This window comes from Chlamydomonas reinhardtii, chromosome 16 (assembly GCF_000002595.2).
Source record: "Chlamydomonas reinhardtii strain CC-503 cw92 mt+ chromosome 16, whole genome shotgun sequence".
Classification (NCBI taxonomy): Eukaryota; Viridiplantae; Chlorophyta; class Chlorophyceae; order Chlamydomonadales; family Chlamydomonadaceae; genus Chlamydomonas; species Chlamydomonas reinhardtii.
In genome coordinates, this window is record NC_057019.1 from 6,477,600 (window position 1) to 6,493,519 (window position 15,920).

The 15,920-nt window shown below is 64.6% G+C and overlaps 3 protein-coding genes across 3 annotated transcripts in view; all 3 read right to left on the reverse strand.

Annotated features, from left to right (window-relative positions):
• The window catches only part of CHLRE_16g673204v5 (uncharacterized protein), a 4,136-nt gene extending 2,840 nt beyond the window's left edge, over positions 1 to 1,296 (reverse strand). Inside the window, exons 1-4 of the mRNA XM_043071209.1 lie at positions 942 to 1,296; positions 689 to 826; positions 427 to 552; positions 200 to 310 (exon numbers count right to left, since the gene is read on the reverse strand). Of these exons, the coding sequence (XP_042916153.1) occupies positions 200 to 310; positions 427 to 552; positions 689 to 826; positions 942 to 981 (415 nt within the window). The 5' untranslated portion in view covers positions 982 to 1,296. The remainder of the gene's footprint in view (positions 1 to 199; positions 311 to 426; positions 553 to 688; positions 827 to 941) is intronic.
• Positions 1,297 to 1,350: 54 nt separating this feature from the next.
• CHLRE_16g673150v5 (uncharacterized protein) lies at positions 1,351 to 6,516 on the reverse strand. The gene is made up of 10 exons (XM_001695760.2): positions 6,421 to 6,516; positions 6,223 to 6,335; positions 5,985 to 6,145; positions 5,664 to 5,915; positions 5,382 to 5,496; positions 5,073 to 5,169; positions 4,648 to 4,832; positions 4,354 to 4,431; positions 4,041 to 4,171; positions 1,351 to 3,779 (listed from the first exon to the last, which is right to left on the reverse strand). Exons 1-10 carry the CDS (start codon positions 6,461 to 6,463, stop codon positions 3,623 to 3,625), a joined length of 1,332 nt encoding a protein of 443 aa, XP_001695812.2. The 5' UTR covers positions 6,464 to 6,516; the 3' UTR covers positions 1,351 to 3,622.
• Positions 6,517 to 6,720: 204 nt separating this feature from the next.
• On the reverse strand, positions 6,721 to 15,716 carry CHLRE_16g673100v5 (uncharacterized protein). The gene is made up of 4 exons (XM_043071207.1): positions 15,180 to 15,716; positions 13,423 to 15,054; positions 12,075 to 13,213; positions 6,721 to 11,872 (listed from the first exon to the last, which is right to left on the reverse strand). Exons 1-4 carry the CDS (start codon positions 15,229 to 15,231, stop codon positions 8,411 to 8,413), a joined length of 6,285 nt encoding a protein of 2,094 aa, XP_042916154.1. The 5' UTR covers positions 15,232 to 15,716; the 3' UTR covers positions 6,721 to 8,410.
• Between the last annotated feature and the right edge of the window lie 204 nt (positions 15,717 to 15,920).

Below are 15,920 nucleotides of genomic sequence, written 5' to 3' on the forward strand. Positions count from 1 at the left end.
GGAGGGGGAGGGGGAGGCGAGGGAGGAGGGGGAGGGGGAGGCGAGGGGGGAGGGGGAGGAGGAGGCGAGGGAGGAGGGGGAGGAGGAGGCGAGGGAGGAGGGGGAGGAGGCGGCGAGGGGGGAGGCGGCGAGGGGGGCGACGGGGGACCGGGAGGGCTGGGCGGAGGCGGGGGAGATGGCGCCACCGTGCAGGTCTTGCTGTTGGTGTCGTAGTCATGGAAGCCGGGCTTGCAAATGACGGTGTAGGAGCCCTTGCTGTTTGTGCAGGACGCCACAGTGGCGCGGTCGAAGCCATCGCACTCGTCGATGTCTGTGTGTGCACATGGATGGCGCGCGCACACAACCTCGCTGGCCATACATATCAAATCCTGCCCCGAAGTAGCCCCACCAAGACGCCCACCCCCGCCCAGTTTTGCACCAACTTACCACGGCACTTCTTGCTGTTGGAGTTATAGGAATCGAAGCCGGACTTGCAGGTCACCGAGAGCTGGGAGTTTGCATAGACGCAGGCGTCGACCGACTCCCAATCCACCGAGGCGCATGGGTCCGCGTCTGCACCGGTTTCAGTCCCATCTACAACGTCAACCTTAGGAACCAGCAAAGAGTGCAGGAGATAGGCGTGCGTCCGGACGAGTGTAAGACGTTCATACTTTCGCACCATCCATCCAGGACATTATCAGTGACCTACCACACTTCTTGTTGCTCGCAGCCACCTTGTAGCCTGACGGGCACGTACAGCTGAAGTCGCTACCAGATTTTCCTTGGCACTTGCCAGGGAAGCACGGGTCGCTTCCGCCCTGCTGCTGAGCGCATGCCGACTGGCCACCTGCAGGAACGTGACACCGGGCACGATGATTTTTATTATAGCCATCGTCTTTCTTTAAGATGGCAGAGAACGCTTCTGTTGCGGCGGAGTGGGTTACTGCTTTACCGCCACGTACCTGCCGCGAGCAGTGAGCGCCCTGCCGACAGAATTGGCATGATGGCAAAGGCCCAGAAGATAAGCAGGCTCGCTGTGACGAGCTGGCGACGGGGTGCCCTTGCTTGCTTGCCCGGCTTTGGCCGTGGCATTAGCGGTGGAGACATTACTGCTGCTGTTGCTGCAATGGAAGCCCTGCGGGCAGCGCCCAACTTCGATTTCATGGCGTGCTTCCACGTTGGTGCCTGTGCAAAAGGCCGGAGACCAGGTAGGTGCGTGGCCGGCGGGTGAAACTGCTGCGCGCGCGCAGTGGTACTGTGTATATGTGCCAGTATGTGCCCCGCGCTAGCTAGCTTGCATCAAGCTCGCTGATTAGTAGGCTCACTTACTGTGTTCGGCGCGGTGTAAATTATTTGCGCGGATGCCTGCTATATACCTCATGCGTCGTACGGCACCGCCGGCTAAAGGCGCATGCATGGCTGCTGGGCCTTCCACCTACTGCTGCCTAACGCCTCGCTCGGCCAGCGTCGGTATGTAACCGCCACAAAATTTTATCCCATCCCGCCGTCTTGCACCATCACCATCACCCAAGTCCCCAAGTGTGTAGTTTCTGGCGTGCCGGGCGCCCAGGCGCTGCGGAGTCCACGCGCACTGCGCACATTAACGGTAATGTAGAATCATGCGCAGCCCGCCGCTGCACCCGTCAGAAGCCTGTTGGACATTCTTTGTAGCGAGCGCGGTATAGAGCGAGGCTCGCACATGCTTGGTTCGCCACATCCGTGGTCACTGCCAAGAGACATTACTCGTGCAATGTGCAAGCACATTATGATGGCCGAGCCGTTCACATCAGGTAAACCCTGCGCCTATTCTGTGGACGTTGTATGCAATGCGCTCCATCAGTCGAGCATGATGTTGTATCGCACCCCGTGCCATCCAGCGTGATAACGCAAGTACGTGCCGCACAAGTAAGGGCACGCAGCCGCCGCCGCAGCCGCCGCCGCAGGTTCCCCTACCCCAACTCTAATAACATCACGCACACGTTCCTAGGCCACGACTACTACGGGGTATTTCCCCTCTTAGTCGCGGGGTTGGGCTTCCGCCCACACGTCTGTTATTACTTGTACATTGCACGGATTTAGTTGGGGGTATGGCAGCCTCCCAGTACAACCGGCAGCATAATAACAAGAGGGCGCTTGTCAAGCGGTTTGACGTCCGCATTCGAAAGCAAGCCTCCGGGTGGCGTGTTCCACTGCCGACTGGACCGTGCACCAACGCACAATACATGGCAGCGCAGAGAAAGCCTTCCCGACCTGCCTCAGACCCGTTTGCGTCCGCCGCCCGCCATTGCAACAAAGAGCTCGCTCAACAGACCTGGGCAAAGCTCACTCGCTGTTTCGCTCGCTAAAGCAAGAACTACCGAAAACATGATGTGGTCGATCAGCCTGAATTGGCTTTCCAACCCAGTAATTGTCCAACTCCAGGTGCTACTATACACATCGGTGTATCATAGCGCCATCACCAAAGTGAGACACCTGCCAGACGGGCACAGCGCTTGGAATGGCTGCTGGGCGTCCCCGAGGCAGATGCATGTCGTCGCACCCCTCTGCCACCCTCCTGCTAGCGATACGCGCCACGTCCTGGCACCGCCTTGCACCGCTCTTCCGTGTCCGTCGCGCATCAGGACCTCAACTCCCGCATCCCAAGCTTTTCCGCCCTGGTTAAGCTTCCCAGTTGCACATACAAGCGGACTGCGCTGCATGGGAGCCCCAAATCAGCACCTTGCGGGCTGAGCTGCTCAGCCTGGAGCACCACCCACACGACACCCATGGGTGTCAGCGCGACCGGGAGCAGGCGCTCGTTGGGTTGCAGGGCGCAGCATTGAGGCGGTACTGCAGCCTAGCTAGCGCCATGCGTCTGGGCGTGTGGGCTGCCGCTGCTTGTTGGGCGTGCAGGCCGGCGCCGGAGCGGACCGTGCATGCCCGTGCGGGCCGGCCCGTTCAGCTGGTGGTGCGGATGGAGGTATGTTGCGTGAGGGGGCCAGCCGTTGGCGCGATACGACCAGGGCCTGCCGCGCCAGCGGGCCCTGACTGGTGCTGCCGGCGGCCGTGCCGGGGCGTCTGCTATGCTGGGGCGCAGGGTTCGCCGCTGGCGTCCATGACGAGGCGATGGACGGCGGCGGTCCCGTGCTGCGGGCCACCGGGGCGGGTGCTGCCTGCGCGGTTGCGCCCAGCTGCAGGGCGCCGGCAGTCAGCTGCTGCGGAGCGCGCCAGCCTGTGAGCCTCCACTCCCTCTGCGCTGATCGGCGGCCGCTCATGGCGGCGCCTAGCTGCTGCCAGTTCCGCCGATCCATCACACGCACGCGCGCCCACAGCATGCCTCACCACCAGCGCTACCACATCGACCTCGACAATACAGGGGCAAAAACTGTGACAAGTAAATGTTTCCGCGCTGCACTGAGGACGCACGAGAGGCGTTGCTGCAGCTGCAAGGGGCGCCCATCTCCCCGCAGCGCAGCCGGCCCGCGGCCCGTGAGGGTCGCTGCCTCCCTCTCACCGCCGGTCCGCGACTGCCGGCGACCGGACCCACATACGCACATGCACGCGCGCGCCGGCGCCAGCCGGCCGGCCGCACGCGCAGCATGCGGGCCCTCCCTCCTCCCTCCCCCAGCGCTTAGGCTCACGCGCACGCCCCCACGAACCCCGCTCAGTCGTAGGGCTCGTGGTGGTAGGGGCCGCCTGCGCCTGCGCCGCCCATGGCGCCGGCGCCGGGCAGCGCCATCTCCTCGTCCTCCCTGATGATGAGGTGCTCGCGCGCGTACTTGCCCACCCGCTCCTCCAGCGGCTCCTCGTCGTAGTTGTAGCTGCGAGAGGGAAATAGAGGAGGGCAGGAGGAGGACGGGGGGGGGGGTGACTCGGTGCGGCGGAAGATGGGCGCGGCGCGGGGATGAGGAAGTGGAGGACTGCAGGCAGGCGCAATATGCCCAAGAGCCCGCCTACCCATGGTGCCCCCTGCCCACCCTCATGGCTCTGTTCAATTACTGGGTAAGTATTCCCCTTGCCCCCCTTCAGCCTGCCCCTTGCCCCCCCCCTCCCCCCCCGGCCCCCTCCGCCCCCTGCCTCACCGCGGCACCCGGAAGTCGGGCGGCACCTGGTGCATGTGCACCCCGGGCGCGTGCTCCAGCAGCCGCAGGTTCTCAAACACCTCCCGCAGAATGCGCTGCACCTCCGCCTTGCTGTTGCTGTCGTCCATCACCTGCAGGGGGGCGGCGGAGCGCAGCCACACAGGTAGGCAGGAGCTGTGAGCACGCGGTCGACAGGTCGGCGAGTTGCACGTGGCAGGTGGGTAAGCGGAGCGCACGCTAAGGCACCCGTGAGTACCCGTAACGTTTCCCCATCAGGCCTTTCAGGCGATTGCGTTTTATAGCCGGCCCCCACCTTGTGTGCGGACACGTTGAGCGAGAAGTCGGGGGCGAAGTACTCGTGGTAGTCGGAGCGCGGCAGCTGCTCGGGCACCTGAGGGGCGGGGCGGGGCGGGGGCAGCAGGGCAGCAAGAGGCGCAGAGGTTGGAGCGCACAGACACTCACGGCAGGGCGTCGCAAAGCGCGCTGGTCAATGGAACCAAAGTCCAGAAAGCCGCAACGATACACAATCTGAGACCAGCACGCGCCACCTTAGTTTTCAGACTTCAGAGCCAAATGCACCAGCTCATCCCCTTGCTGACGCCCCCACCTGCGTGTCAGTGAGGATCGCGGTCTCGTAGGTCCAGCAGCGCGCCACGTTGTGCTTTGTGTAGCCGCCGCCGCCAGTGATGAGCATGGGCAACCCGAACTCCTTCATGAAGCGGATGGCCTCGCCGTGACCCCGCAGCGACATGTTGAAGCAGCCCAGCCGGTCGTGCGCCAGCGAGTCCGCGCCTGGCGGTCGCATTGAGGTTTTGGGCGGAGGGTTAAGTTTGGGCAAATCAGCAGGCGGAGCCGGAGCCGGACCTTGCAGGCCACTCTGCGACAACCTCAGTGGAACTGGTTGCGTGCACCATGCGACTGACAAGCTCTGCATCCACCCCTGCAGCTGCGCGCGCCGGCTCCGGCTCCGTGGCGCCGGCCCCGCCCTCCTTGTCCGCCGCAACGCAGCTAAGAGCCTGTGGCGCCGCTCACCGCACTGCATGACGATGGCCTCGGGGCGGAACACCTCCATCACGCGGCGCATGATGGGCTTGAACAGCGCGTGGAAGGTGTCGTCATTGGTGCCGTCCTGAAGGTGGGCCGGAGTGTTGGGGGAGAGCAGCAAAGAGGGCGAGGGAGAACTGTTTGTCGGGAGGCAGGCGCGTGGTGCCCTTCGCAGGGCTCACGGACCGCGTACCGCACACCCCGCTGCACGCTGCGCCCTCTACCTGACACGCAAACACAGCACCGCATGCTTCATCTCCTTCTTCCTCTGCACCCTGTCTGCTCCAATGCTCGTACCTTGAGCGGCACGTTGACCGAGTAGTACTTGCCGTTGAGCTCGCCCGTGTCCATCAGGTCGCCGGTGCCCGGGAAGAAGTAGTCGCCGTACTTGTGGAACGACACCGTCATCACACTGTCAGAGAGGGGGGCGTCATGCGCGGGTGCAGGTGCGCTATGAGGGGGGCGGTGGTTGGGGTGCTCGAGCTGCTGCGCTACTGCGGCATGCCGCGTACCAGGAAACCCCCAGGCCGCCGCAACCCCCGCCGCCGTTTACGCTGTGCCCGCACGTGTGCCCCTCACCGGTCCGAGAGGTAGAAGGCCTCCTCCACGCCGTCGCCGTGGTGCACGTCGATGTCGATGTACAGCACGCGCGCGTGGTACTTGAGCAGCTCCAGGATGGCCAGCACCAGGTCGTTGATGTAGCAGAAGCCCGAGGCCTCCCCCTTCTTAGCGTGGTGCAGCCCACCCGACCAGTTGATTGCGATGTCGCACAGGTTGTGGTTGAGCTTGACTGCGCCTTCAATGGAAGCTCCCGCGTAAAGTTGGCAGAACCTGCGTGCGTCGGAAGGCGTTGACCGCCACCTTCCCTATGCAATCGCACACCCCCCAATAGAAACGTACTTGAACATGTTGTCGAAAATCGGGCAGTCGTCGTTGATGTTATACTGGCGCAGCTGGTTCCCAAACTTGGCGGCACTGTCCGGCGTCACTTTAGAGAGGAACTCGATGTAGTCCTCTGTGTGGAACTGCGCTAGCTCCGCTGGGTGTGCGCGCCGAGGTCGCTGCGAGGCAAAAGCTCGGCTTTCAGAGTCTGTGTCAGGGCGCACCCAGCCGACCGCAAAGAGCCTTCCATACTTACAAAGACATCCATTTTCTTGTGAAGCCCGTAGCCGAGGACCAGGTGGTGGGTCATCGCCAGCCGATGGGGCTTCATCGGGTGGTTCTGCCCGAAATAGAACTCCTGGAACTCCCCTGTACATATCAAACGCTCAACATAAGCAAGGTATCGACATGGAAGCCTATGAAGAGACCAAATAGCGGCGTGCCGACGACCTACTGTCATAGAAGTAGGCGACCTTGTTCTTGCGTGCCCCCGTCATGGTTGTGAGTCCTCTTACTACATGTGTTACGTAACTTATGGGTTGGAGAGAGCTATGCCAACGTATGCCTGTGGGAGAGCGTGAGGGGTGTTAACACGGTCAGCCGTCAGAGATGGGCGAAACCCGGCACGCCCCCATGCCAGCCCCATGCACATAACAACGATGTTCACTGACTTGGTACGCACTTTCTCGGTAAGGGCCGGTGCCTTCGTGTCCCTATGTTCGGTCCCACTTCCCACGTTCCCACCGATCCCCCCGGGATTCGAGTAACTACGGTACCCCCCAGTCCCCACCGTTCCCGCTGACGCCCCAAAGCCCCAACTCCCCGAGGTCCCCTCAAACCCCACCCAGCCGTAAGAATTAGTGCTTCTGCGACACCGGTGAATCTCATGTTACGTCCGTAAGTCGTCATCGGCCATAGCTGCTGCACCTTTAGTCCCTTACCAAACATCAGCCACCTACGCCATCATGCCAGTCCCACCCCACGTCCAAAACGGTCCAAGGCAATGCGCATCGCCACCAGCCCCGGGAGTGTGCCTGCACGGCCCTCTCACCTCGACCTCCCGTAGTTCCTTTCCCTCGTCTCTCCCTCCTCCTGCCTGCCTGGCTGGAGCCCTGCCCCTGCCATGCCACGCTTTCAGGCCCCCCACCAATACTTGAGGTGCGCCTGCGTATGCCCTAAGCGAGCGCACGGCTCCTGCTCATCCCATCTCCTACTGCCCCGAGCGTACAGGTGGGAACCCACGTCTCGCTCGGCCCCCCGCATCTGGTCGCCTGCATGACTGCGCGAGTTTGCAAGTAACAGGTTGCCCCAAGCGGCGCCCAACACTGTGGCCTCACGCGGCCACGCCATCTCGACAGGCAACCCCTCGCTATTAGAAGAAAATGGATAATATCAACGTAAACGGAACACAAAGTCAAGGCAAGATGAAAACCGCCTGCAAGGGTTCCTAACGCAGGAACCCCGTCTCGGGCGCATCTCTGCCGCTAGGCTCGTGTACATGCTGCAAACGTCAATACAGTGTAACGCTGCATGCCAGCGCCTGTAACCGCTGCATGCCAGCGCCCGCCCGCGCACAAGCGCGTAACACTGGTCTTTCCTACCAGCATATGACATCCAGCTAACCCACAAAAGCAACACAACAGGCAGTGCCACTCACAGCCAAAACGTCGCCGACATGAATCTCAAAAGTGAGGCAGTGTAGTCCTCCAGTGTGCAACGCGTTGTATATTTCCACACCAGTAATGTTCTTCACGCCGTACAGGAACAGTCCCGCATCTGGTACCTTCAAAATGAAAACAGCGCACGCAACACTGACTAAAGTGATGTGCAGTGTAGTGACTAGTGAGTACCGTGCACAACATGGGGTGACTACAGGGCCTGCACCGCAATGTGGGTGCGCGCCCCTGCGCTAAGACTGTCATAAGTAAATCCGTATTCGCTTATGACGCAATGCCGTTACCAGTTCTCCGTCGCATGCACACAAACCCACTCGTAGTGCACGGCCTGGCGTAAACCCGGACCTTCCCTTGGCCTGACTGGCCACTGCAATCTTCAAGAGCCCCCAGCTCTTCAAATCCTGCCATTCTCATCTAAGTCACAATGTCTGTCCCCGCACAACCCAGCCCCCCTTGCCCACGACACCGCGCTCGAGTTGCCCATGGTAACATGAGCCGTTGCTTCTGGCAGCCCAGCGCCAGGACCTCAACATGCCCGCGCCTTGCGTCGACGTGTCTGCAACCCGCTATCCGACCCGGAATCAGGAGAAGATGCAAAGGCCGCGGACACGTGTATGCGACTTCACCGCGGATCTTCGTAGTATGGACTTGAGGCCGTGATGGAAATGCAACAATACGGTCCTTCCTGCTTCCCAGTCACCTGGATTCACCACGCACGTACTGAATACCGCAATTACCATGCAATGACGCACTCGTCGACACTGGTGCCTACTTCCCGGCACCGAAGCCCCTCTTCACGCCCCGGGTCGCGGTCGCCTGGCTGGCATCCTTCTCCTGGGTGCTCCCGGGAGACACAGCCGCCTTGATGCCTGCGCGCAACCAACTCCAGCCTGTGACCGACCCGCGCCCGCTCCGCTCGCTGCTACTGCCGCTACGGCCGCCGCCCACAGCCCTCGCACCCTCTGCGTCCGTGCTGCCGCATGGGCTCCAGTTGCCCAGCGTCATCACCGAGGCCAGGCGGGCCCGGCTGACGCGACCCCCAGCCACCAGGTAGGCCGCTGCCGACGCCAGCGCGTTCGCACCGGAGATCCCGTTCGCACCGGAGATGCCGTTGGCTCCGGAGGAGAGCTTGGCCATGGCGTGGTTGCTGCAGGAGGTGCCTTTGCCGGCGAACAGCGCAAGCGAGGGCTCCACGCCCCCCGTGCTGTCCATGTCATGCGAGGGCCACAGCCCCGCATGTCGCGCTCCCGAGCTGCCGCCGCCGGCGTCTGCCATTGCGCTAGCTGTGGCGACGCTCCCAACAGCCCCTGCTGCACTGCCGTTCAATGCAGGCAGGGCAAACAGCTGCAAGGCGTGGCCCGGCAGCCCGCGGGCGTCCGGTGCCGCGGCCGCCGCGTCGTGAGAGGGGGCTGCTTGCATTGCGACGTGAGCAGCAGCGGTGACCGCTTCCGGGGCTGGGAGACCGAACCTATCGCTAGCGCTGGCGGCTGGGGCGGTGGCGGCGGGCGTGGGCGAAGTCGGGGCGGGTGCCTGCCACGATGCACGCGGCAGGTGCTGCGCGTGCTGGTGCGTAATCAGTTGCCAGCTCGGCTGGTGGGCTGCTTGCGTCACGAACGGAGCCGCCAGGGGCCATGAGGCTGCCATGTCAATCACCGCGTACCGCCCAGTTGCACCCGAGCTTGGGGTCTCGACTGCAACAGCAGCAGCGGCAGCAGCGGCACCAGCCGCAGTGTTCGCAGCCGCACCTCCAAGCGCCGCGATGTCGCTGGCCACACAGCCCATGCCGGCGCTGGTGCCGTCCTCCGAGTACCGGTAGGTGTTCAGCAGGGCCGCTGCGCTGCGGCCCAGCGGCTGCTGCCCGAACACGAACGGCGACTGGAATGAGTTGGCGCCGTCGGCCGGCCGGCCGTCCAAGGTGGAGCTGAGCAGCAGCAGGCTGTTGACGTCGCCATCCTGCGGCTCCGCGCCGCCACCTTGACTGCGCACGGCCGGTGACGAGACCGCGCCCGAGTCCACGCAAACCAGCAGCTCATGAGACATCGGCAGCTCCGACACGGGCTGGCCCCCGGCCGCTGCTGCTGCTGCTACTGCCACTGTTGCCTTGGTTGCTCCCTGCTGACCTGCGGGAGCAGCACGGCCAGTCGCGATGCCCCAGACGGGCACGTGGCTCGAGTGGCCCGTGGCGGCTGCCGCCCTTGCAGTGCCTCTCCCGCCGCTGTCAGCAGCGAACCCCAGGGGCCGGCTGACAACCACGTAGCCTGTTGGCAAGTGCTCGGAGATTCGTGGCATGTGGTTGTTGCTTGCTTGGCGCAGCACTGGGTCCACCAGGCGGCCACGCCAGCTGCCGCCGCCGCTGCTGCTGCCGGCAACGCCGTCTGTGCTCTCCTCGCCACCGCCGTCTGTGCTAGTCGCCGCTTGCGCGTAGCGCTCTGTGTGCGCGTGTGCCGCCGCCGTCCGCAGCTGGTGCGGCTGCTGCGGCTGCAGCAACAATGGGACCTGTCCACAGTGGCCGTGATGCGCAAGCTCTGGAGCCCTTACGGCGGCTGCCGGTGCTGCCGGCGTCGGGGCCGCCGTCGCCAGTGGTATGGCCTGGCGCCCGGACGGCGTCACCGCAGCCTGATTCCCACCGCCAGGCTTCCCCAAGGCGGGCGCCTCAGCCAGGTAGCGCGGCCCGTCATACCGAAAGCGTGCGCGGTCAATGTTCCGTGCTGGATCGGTGTCGCCGCTACTTGGTTGCAGGGCCAACAGCTGCTGCTGCTCGCGGCGCAGTCCCTCTTGCGACTGGCGCCACTCCTCCTCCCCCTCCCACAGCGTGCATCTCGGTAGCGCTGGGGTCTGCTGCAGTGCCTTCTGCTGCTGCTGCTGCTGCGTTTGCTGCTGCTGTCGAGGCTGTCTGGCCGCCTCCGCCACCGATGCCGCGGCCTCGATGGCGGCAGCGGCACCGGGCCGGCCTTGTTTGGCAGCCTGCGCCGCGGCGGGTGTGTGCAACCGCTCGCCCGCCCTGTGCACACCCTGGGACGGCGCGGTCGCCGAGGTGGCCTGTGAGGGTTTCGTCGTCACCATGGGGTCATGCCCAGCAGCGCCTGCTCCAGCCGCCGGCACGCCCGTGCTGTGCTGCGTATAGGGCGGGGCAGAGCCGGCAGTGGCGGCAGCGGCGGAGGTGGCAATGCCCGCGACAAGGGCTGGTTGCGGCGCGTTTGCGCCGCCTTTGGTCCCAAAGCCGGGTCCCTGATGCCAGTTGAACAGCCCAGCCGCTGCGGAAGCGGAGCCCACGGAGGACATTCGCGGCCCGAGCGCCGCGGGCTGTAGCCGCCGGTGGCCGGCGGAGGCCGCTGAGGTGGGGATGGCGGGGGTCATGCAGGTGGGCGCCGTGTCGGGGCCATGTGGGTAGGCGGCCAGCGAGGCCAGGAACCCGCTGCCGTTGGGTCCGAACAGGGCGGAGGCCGGCAGCGCGGCGGGCTGTGAAACAGCTGCCATAAAGGATGCACCGGCCGACGCAGGCGGGGCGGTGGGCGTGTGCGCAGCGGTGCCGCCGCCTTGGCCCGAAACAACTGCGCGAGCGCCGACGTCGCTTTGTCCCGAGGCAAGAGTGCGTGCGCCGTTGCCGCCTTGTAGCGTGCAACGGCAGCTGCCGTCAGCTGTGGCAACGCTCCAATCGTCGGTGCGCTGCTGCATCGGCGCGGTACTACTGCTGTTGCAGCATGCGGGCCCTGCGTCCGCACTGCTCCTGGCGCTCTCGACAACGGCGCCGCTCGCAGCACCAGCAAGCGTACGGCTGCCGTGCATGCTGTGGCAGGCGTGGCCGTACGGCTCTGCGGAGGTGGCTTGAAGCCCGGCCTCAAAGGCCCACATGGCACCGTCCATACACTGTGTGCTCCCGGTGTTGCTCTGGCGCAGCAGGGGGCTGCTGGCGGCGGCGTTTGGCTTTGCGGCAGCGGACTTGCCGGCGCCCCCAATGGGCATGCCGTCGGCGCTGGAGAGGAGCCCTGGGTGCACGATGCGCATGTGTACCCGACTCACTTCCGAGTCACCTGGTGTGAGCAGCTGAGGACCCTCCTGCCGCAGCTGCTTCTGCAAAGGCTGCACCTGCGAAGACTGCTGCTGCGGCGCTGGAGCAACGCAGGCGCCCGCCGCGCCGCCGCCAGGGGTGCCCGGCCAGTCGCAGGGCCTGCTGATCAGCGTGCCGGGAGGCCGCTGGGAGGCAACAGCGTCCGGCATCAGGAAGAGCAGCTGCGGCACGCAAGAGGCCAAAGACGGGGCGCATGGAAATGCAGTTGGATGAGGTGCAGCGGTGACGCGGGTGTCGCTTTGGCTGCCACGGAGCATGGGGTCACATGCTCGGTATCGATACACTAACCTTGGGCTCTATAGAACGCATACATACACAAACACGCGCACATGCATTGATTACACACGTACACACAACACGCACCTGCTGCACCAGGTCCACGCGGCCGCTGATGACGTCCGCCTCGTCAAACACCACCCCCGCAGCCGCGGCGGCAGCCGCCACTGCGGCGACAGCCCCCGCCATACCCCGCGGCTGCGGGTTCGGCTGGTCTGCGTCGCCATCACCATCACCACCATCGCCACCGCCAAGCTGGGCGCCGCCGGCGTTGACATCACGATCGGCAGGCGACATGCGCACCTGAGAGTAGGTGGAGGGAAACCACGCGGCCGGCGGCAGCCCTGGCGGCAGTGTGCCGTTGCAGGAGGTCAGGCTGTCAACATTGGACAGCTGCAGCAGCTGACCAGACACAGTAGGCACAAAGGCGTTGCCCGGCTCACTGGCCTGTGCCGTGGGCGCTGCAGCGGCAGGTGCCGGTGCGGCTGAGGCAGGCCCCACAGCGGCTGCGGCAGTGCCGGCAGCGCAAGCCTCGAATGAGACTGCGTTGGCGGCTTGGACGTAGTGCGGCAACGTGTGCAGCTGCGTGATTGACGGCAGGTGCGGGCTCCGGGACGTGCTGTCCTGCTCCTGTCCCTGCTGCTCCTGTTGCTGCGACATCTGCCTCAGCTGCGTTCGGCTGCAGCCAGCACTGATAGAGCCGCCGACGCCTGCTGCCCCGTACCACACCTTGCGTCCTGAGGACTGGGACGTCTGCATGGCAGGGCGCGATGGAGCCAGCAGCGAAAGCGTGGGCAGTGCATCCCGCAGCTGCCCCGGCGTGCTGTCGGCATCAGCAAGGTCCCGGCCGGGCAGCGAAACCCGATGCGGCGACAGGACATTCTGCGTGCCACTCGCACATGGTTCTGCATCCGCAGTAGGGAATATTGCAGCGGCAGCTGTATCGCAGTCGGCCGGCGGCGCGGCCGGGGATGACCGCTGCTCAGCAAAGGACCTTTGCAACACTGAGTGCTGCTGCTCCAGGACGGGTGCCAGCTGAGCCTGCTGTTGCTGTTGCCCCTGCTGCTGTTGCTGTTGCTGTTGCAACAACGGCGGCGACTGCTGCAGCTGCGTCCAAAGGTTGTTGTAGGAGGTGATGGCGTGGCTTGTGGAGAAGAGCGCGTCGCTGAACCCCGCGCCTGGCGGCTGGATGTTGAATGATGGGCCGCGCGAGTAGCCGACACCTCCTGTGGGCGCCGCAGGGGTGCAGTGGGGAGGTGGGGGTTCGTAAAGTGTACGGTCTGTATCGTAAAACAATTCAAGGGTTCAAGCTCAGCCACAGTCGAGGTCATGTTGAGCACATGCGCGGAAGCGAGACTTAATGAGCACAAGGGAGCTCGATTCTGCAACCAGACGCTGCGCACAAACGTGCTCAACGACGCGCCGACGCACGCACCTGTGGACAGGGCCTGCCACATGAGCTCGTCCGACGTCCGCAGCACACCATCAGCCGCCGCCGCCGCCAGCGGGCGGCCGGCAGCGGCAGCGGCCGCGGACGGCAGCTGCGACGGCACCGTCGCACACGCCGCCCGCAGCTGCCGCACGGCCTCCACATGCCCAGTGGCATCGGTGCTGGACTCATCAGCGGCATCGCCACCACCACCACAGATCGCGTGTCCGTCTCCCGCTGCCGTGCTGCAAGCCGCCACAGGCGCGGCCCCAGTCCTGCTGCCCTCGGCCCCCGCCTTAGCCTCCGCCAGCGGCTGCCCAGCCTCGTCGTTTCGTTGAGTCATCCTGAAAGCCGAGGCGCTCGCTTGTGACAGGTCCCAGGCCACATCCAGCTGTGAAGGTGCCGCTGGCGGCTGCATCGGCACAGCCTGGCCCGCTGCTGCTGCAGCTGCCTCGGTCCGCCGCCGGTGGAAAAACAGGCCAGTGGCGCGCCTGCTGCAGAAGGTGCTAGCACTGCTGCCGCTGTTGCTGCTGTTGCGGCTGCTGCCGCTCGCGCCCCCCTCCTCTTCCTGCTGCAGCTGCGGGCTCCTCCAGCCTTGGCTGTAGCGGCTGCCGGTACTCATGCGGACTGGCGGCGGCGCCGTGCGCTGCTGCCGGCAGTAGCTCGTCACTGCAGCGTCCTGTGACGGCTGATCGTCACCTTCCGACACCGGCAGTAGCAGTGACGTCGTGCCATTGAGGCAGTAGCCGGCCGGCAGGGGCCACACGCGGTACAGACGGTACGTCGCGAAGTACTTGCTCTGGGGTGCCAGCTCGGATGCTTCACCAGCCACGAGGCCGCCTGGTGAGGCACTTGCTGCTGTAGCTGCAGAACCAGCATTCACAGCGAGCAGCCATCGGCGCCGCAGCCACCACTGCAGTGCTACTGCCGCGGCCGCTGCTGCTGCCAGCTGCCGCGCAGCGCCGGCCAGATACCACACCTGCCGCAGGCGCTGCCCAGTCCCGCCATCCGCTGCTGCCAGTGCTGCCGCCGCCACCAGCACCACCCCCAACTGCGGCAGGAAGACCCCCCAGCTGTCGCCGTTTACGGCCAAGTTGAGGCCTGCGGCGGCGGTGATGGCTGCGAGCCGGGAAGCGGGCGGCGGCACGCCACGCACCGCCGCGTCGGCCGCGCACGCTACCAGCTGTGCACACGTGTGCATACCAGTTGTCAGCAAGTTCATCGCCGTCGCGTGCTCCTCATACACGCTGCGCCTGGCGCCCTGCGGCTGGAGTTCCAGCTTGCGGCGCAGCCACGGCTGTCCGGCGGCCCGGCTGTTGCTGAATGCGCTGGCTGCGGCCAGCAGCCCGTTGATCAGCAGCACGAGGTTGGAACTGAGAGTCAGAGTGGCACTGCCCAGCAAGATAAGTTCGTGGTGGCGGTGGGGCAGCGCGGCGGCGGGGGCAAGTGGGAGGTGGCGGTGGTGGTCGTGCTGCCACTGGGCCCCAGCATCGGAAGAACTGGTGCCAGTTATGGCTGCTAGCCACTGGCAAATGTATGCTGCCTGGAGCAGCAGGGCTGCAGCGGCGCGTCCCAAGAGCACCTGCCGCACAAAGCCAGGTCGCAGGTGCAGCTCCGAAAGGCGGATCAGCGCCCCGCCTGTGTCCGGCGTCGTGCAACGGCGCGGGAGGGCTGATGGCGCGCAGCCGACGCGGCAATAATATCAGGTTTCAAGCAAGGTTGCGCCCGCTATTGTGGGTTTGCATATCACTTCCAACTCGCACCTGCGTTGCTCGCGGCAGTCTGGCCCACTTGAGCCAGGCCGTTTGCCGACATCATCGCCCCTTGAAACGGCGACTGCGAATTAGACGTGGCTGCATAGTATAACCATAGTTTCAACGCTCAGATGAAAGCTCCTGCCCCCCAAGAGTCCTGCGACGCGCAGACGCAGCCCTTTGGTAAAATAGTTGTCTGGGCCCGTTCGCTTGAAGACAAGGAGGAGCTTGTGTAATTGAGTCGTTAATGCAATTGTGTGTACAGTGAATCAAAAGGCAGCCGTGTGAAGGGGAGGCTCAAATTTTGGAGATTCTGCCAGCTCGTCAAAAGTGTCACCACAATCGGCTCTGATAGGGTCCCCGCAAAGCCCTTGCCAGACGCGCAGGTCCCTTGGCTCAACTCGCTTTAGAATGAGACGCTTTGTTGCTTTAGTTTGCGGCGGGTAGTACAGGTGCGCGCCAAGCGTGTCAGCGCCCCAGATGATGTCCCGGTCCCCCCGGCAGGGCCCTAACCCCGAGCTTCCCCGCTGCCAATGCTCCCTTTGGTGAGCCCTCTGCGTGTTGCTTATTATTTGACATGTGTTTATGCTGACTCCGCGCCCAGTGGCTGCGATGACACGGTACCGTGCGCGGGCTGAGACGACTGCTCACCTGGCGCCAACCCCAGCTGATCACCGTGGCGTTCTCAACAGAGCAGGGGGCGGCGCATCCCGAGCGTTGTGGCTGTTGCAACCCCGCCCCCGAACTGAG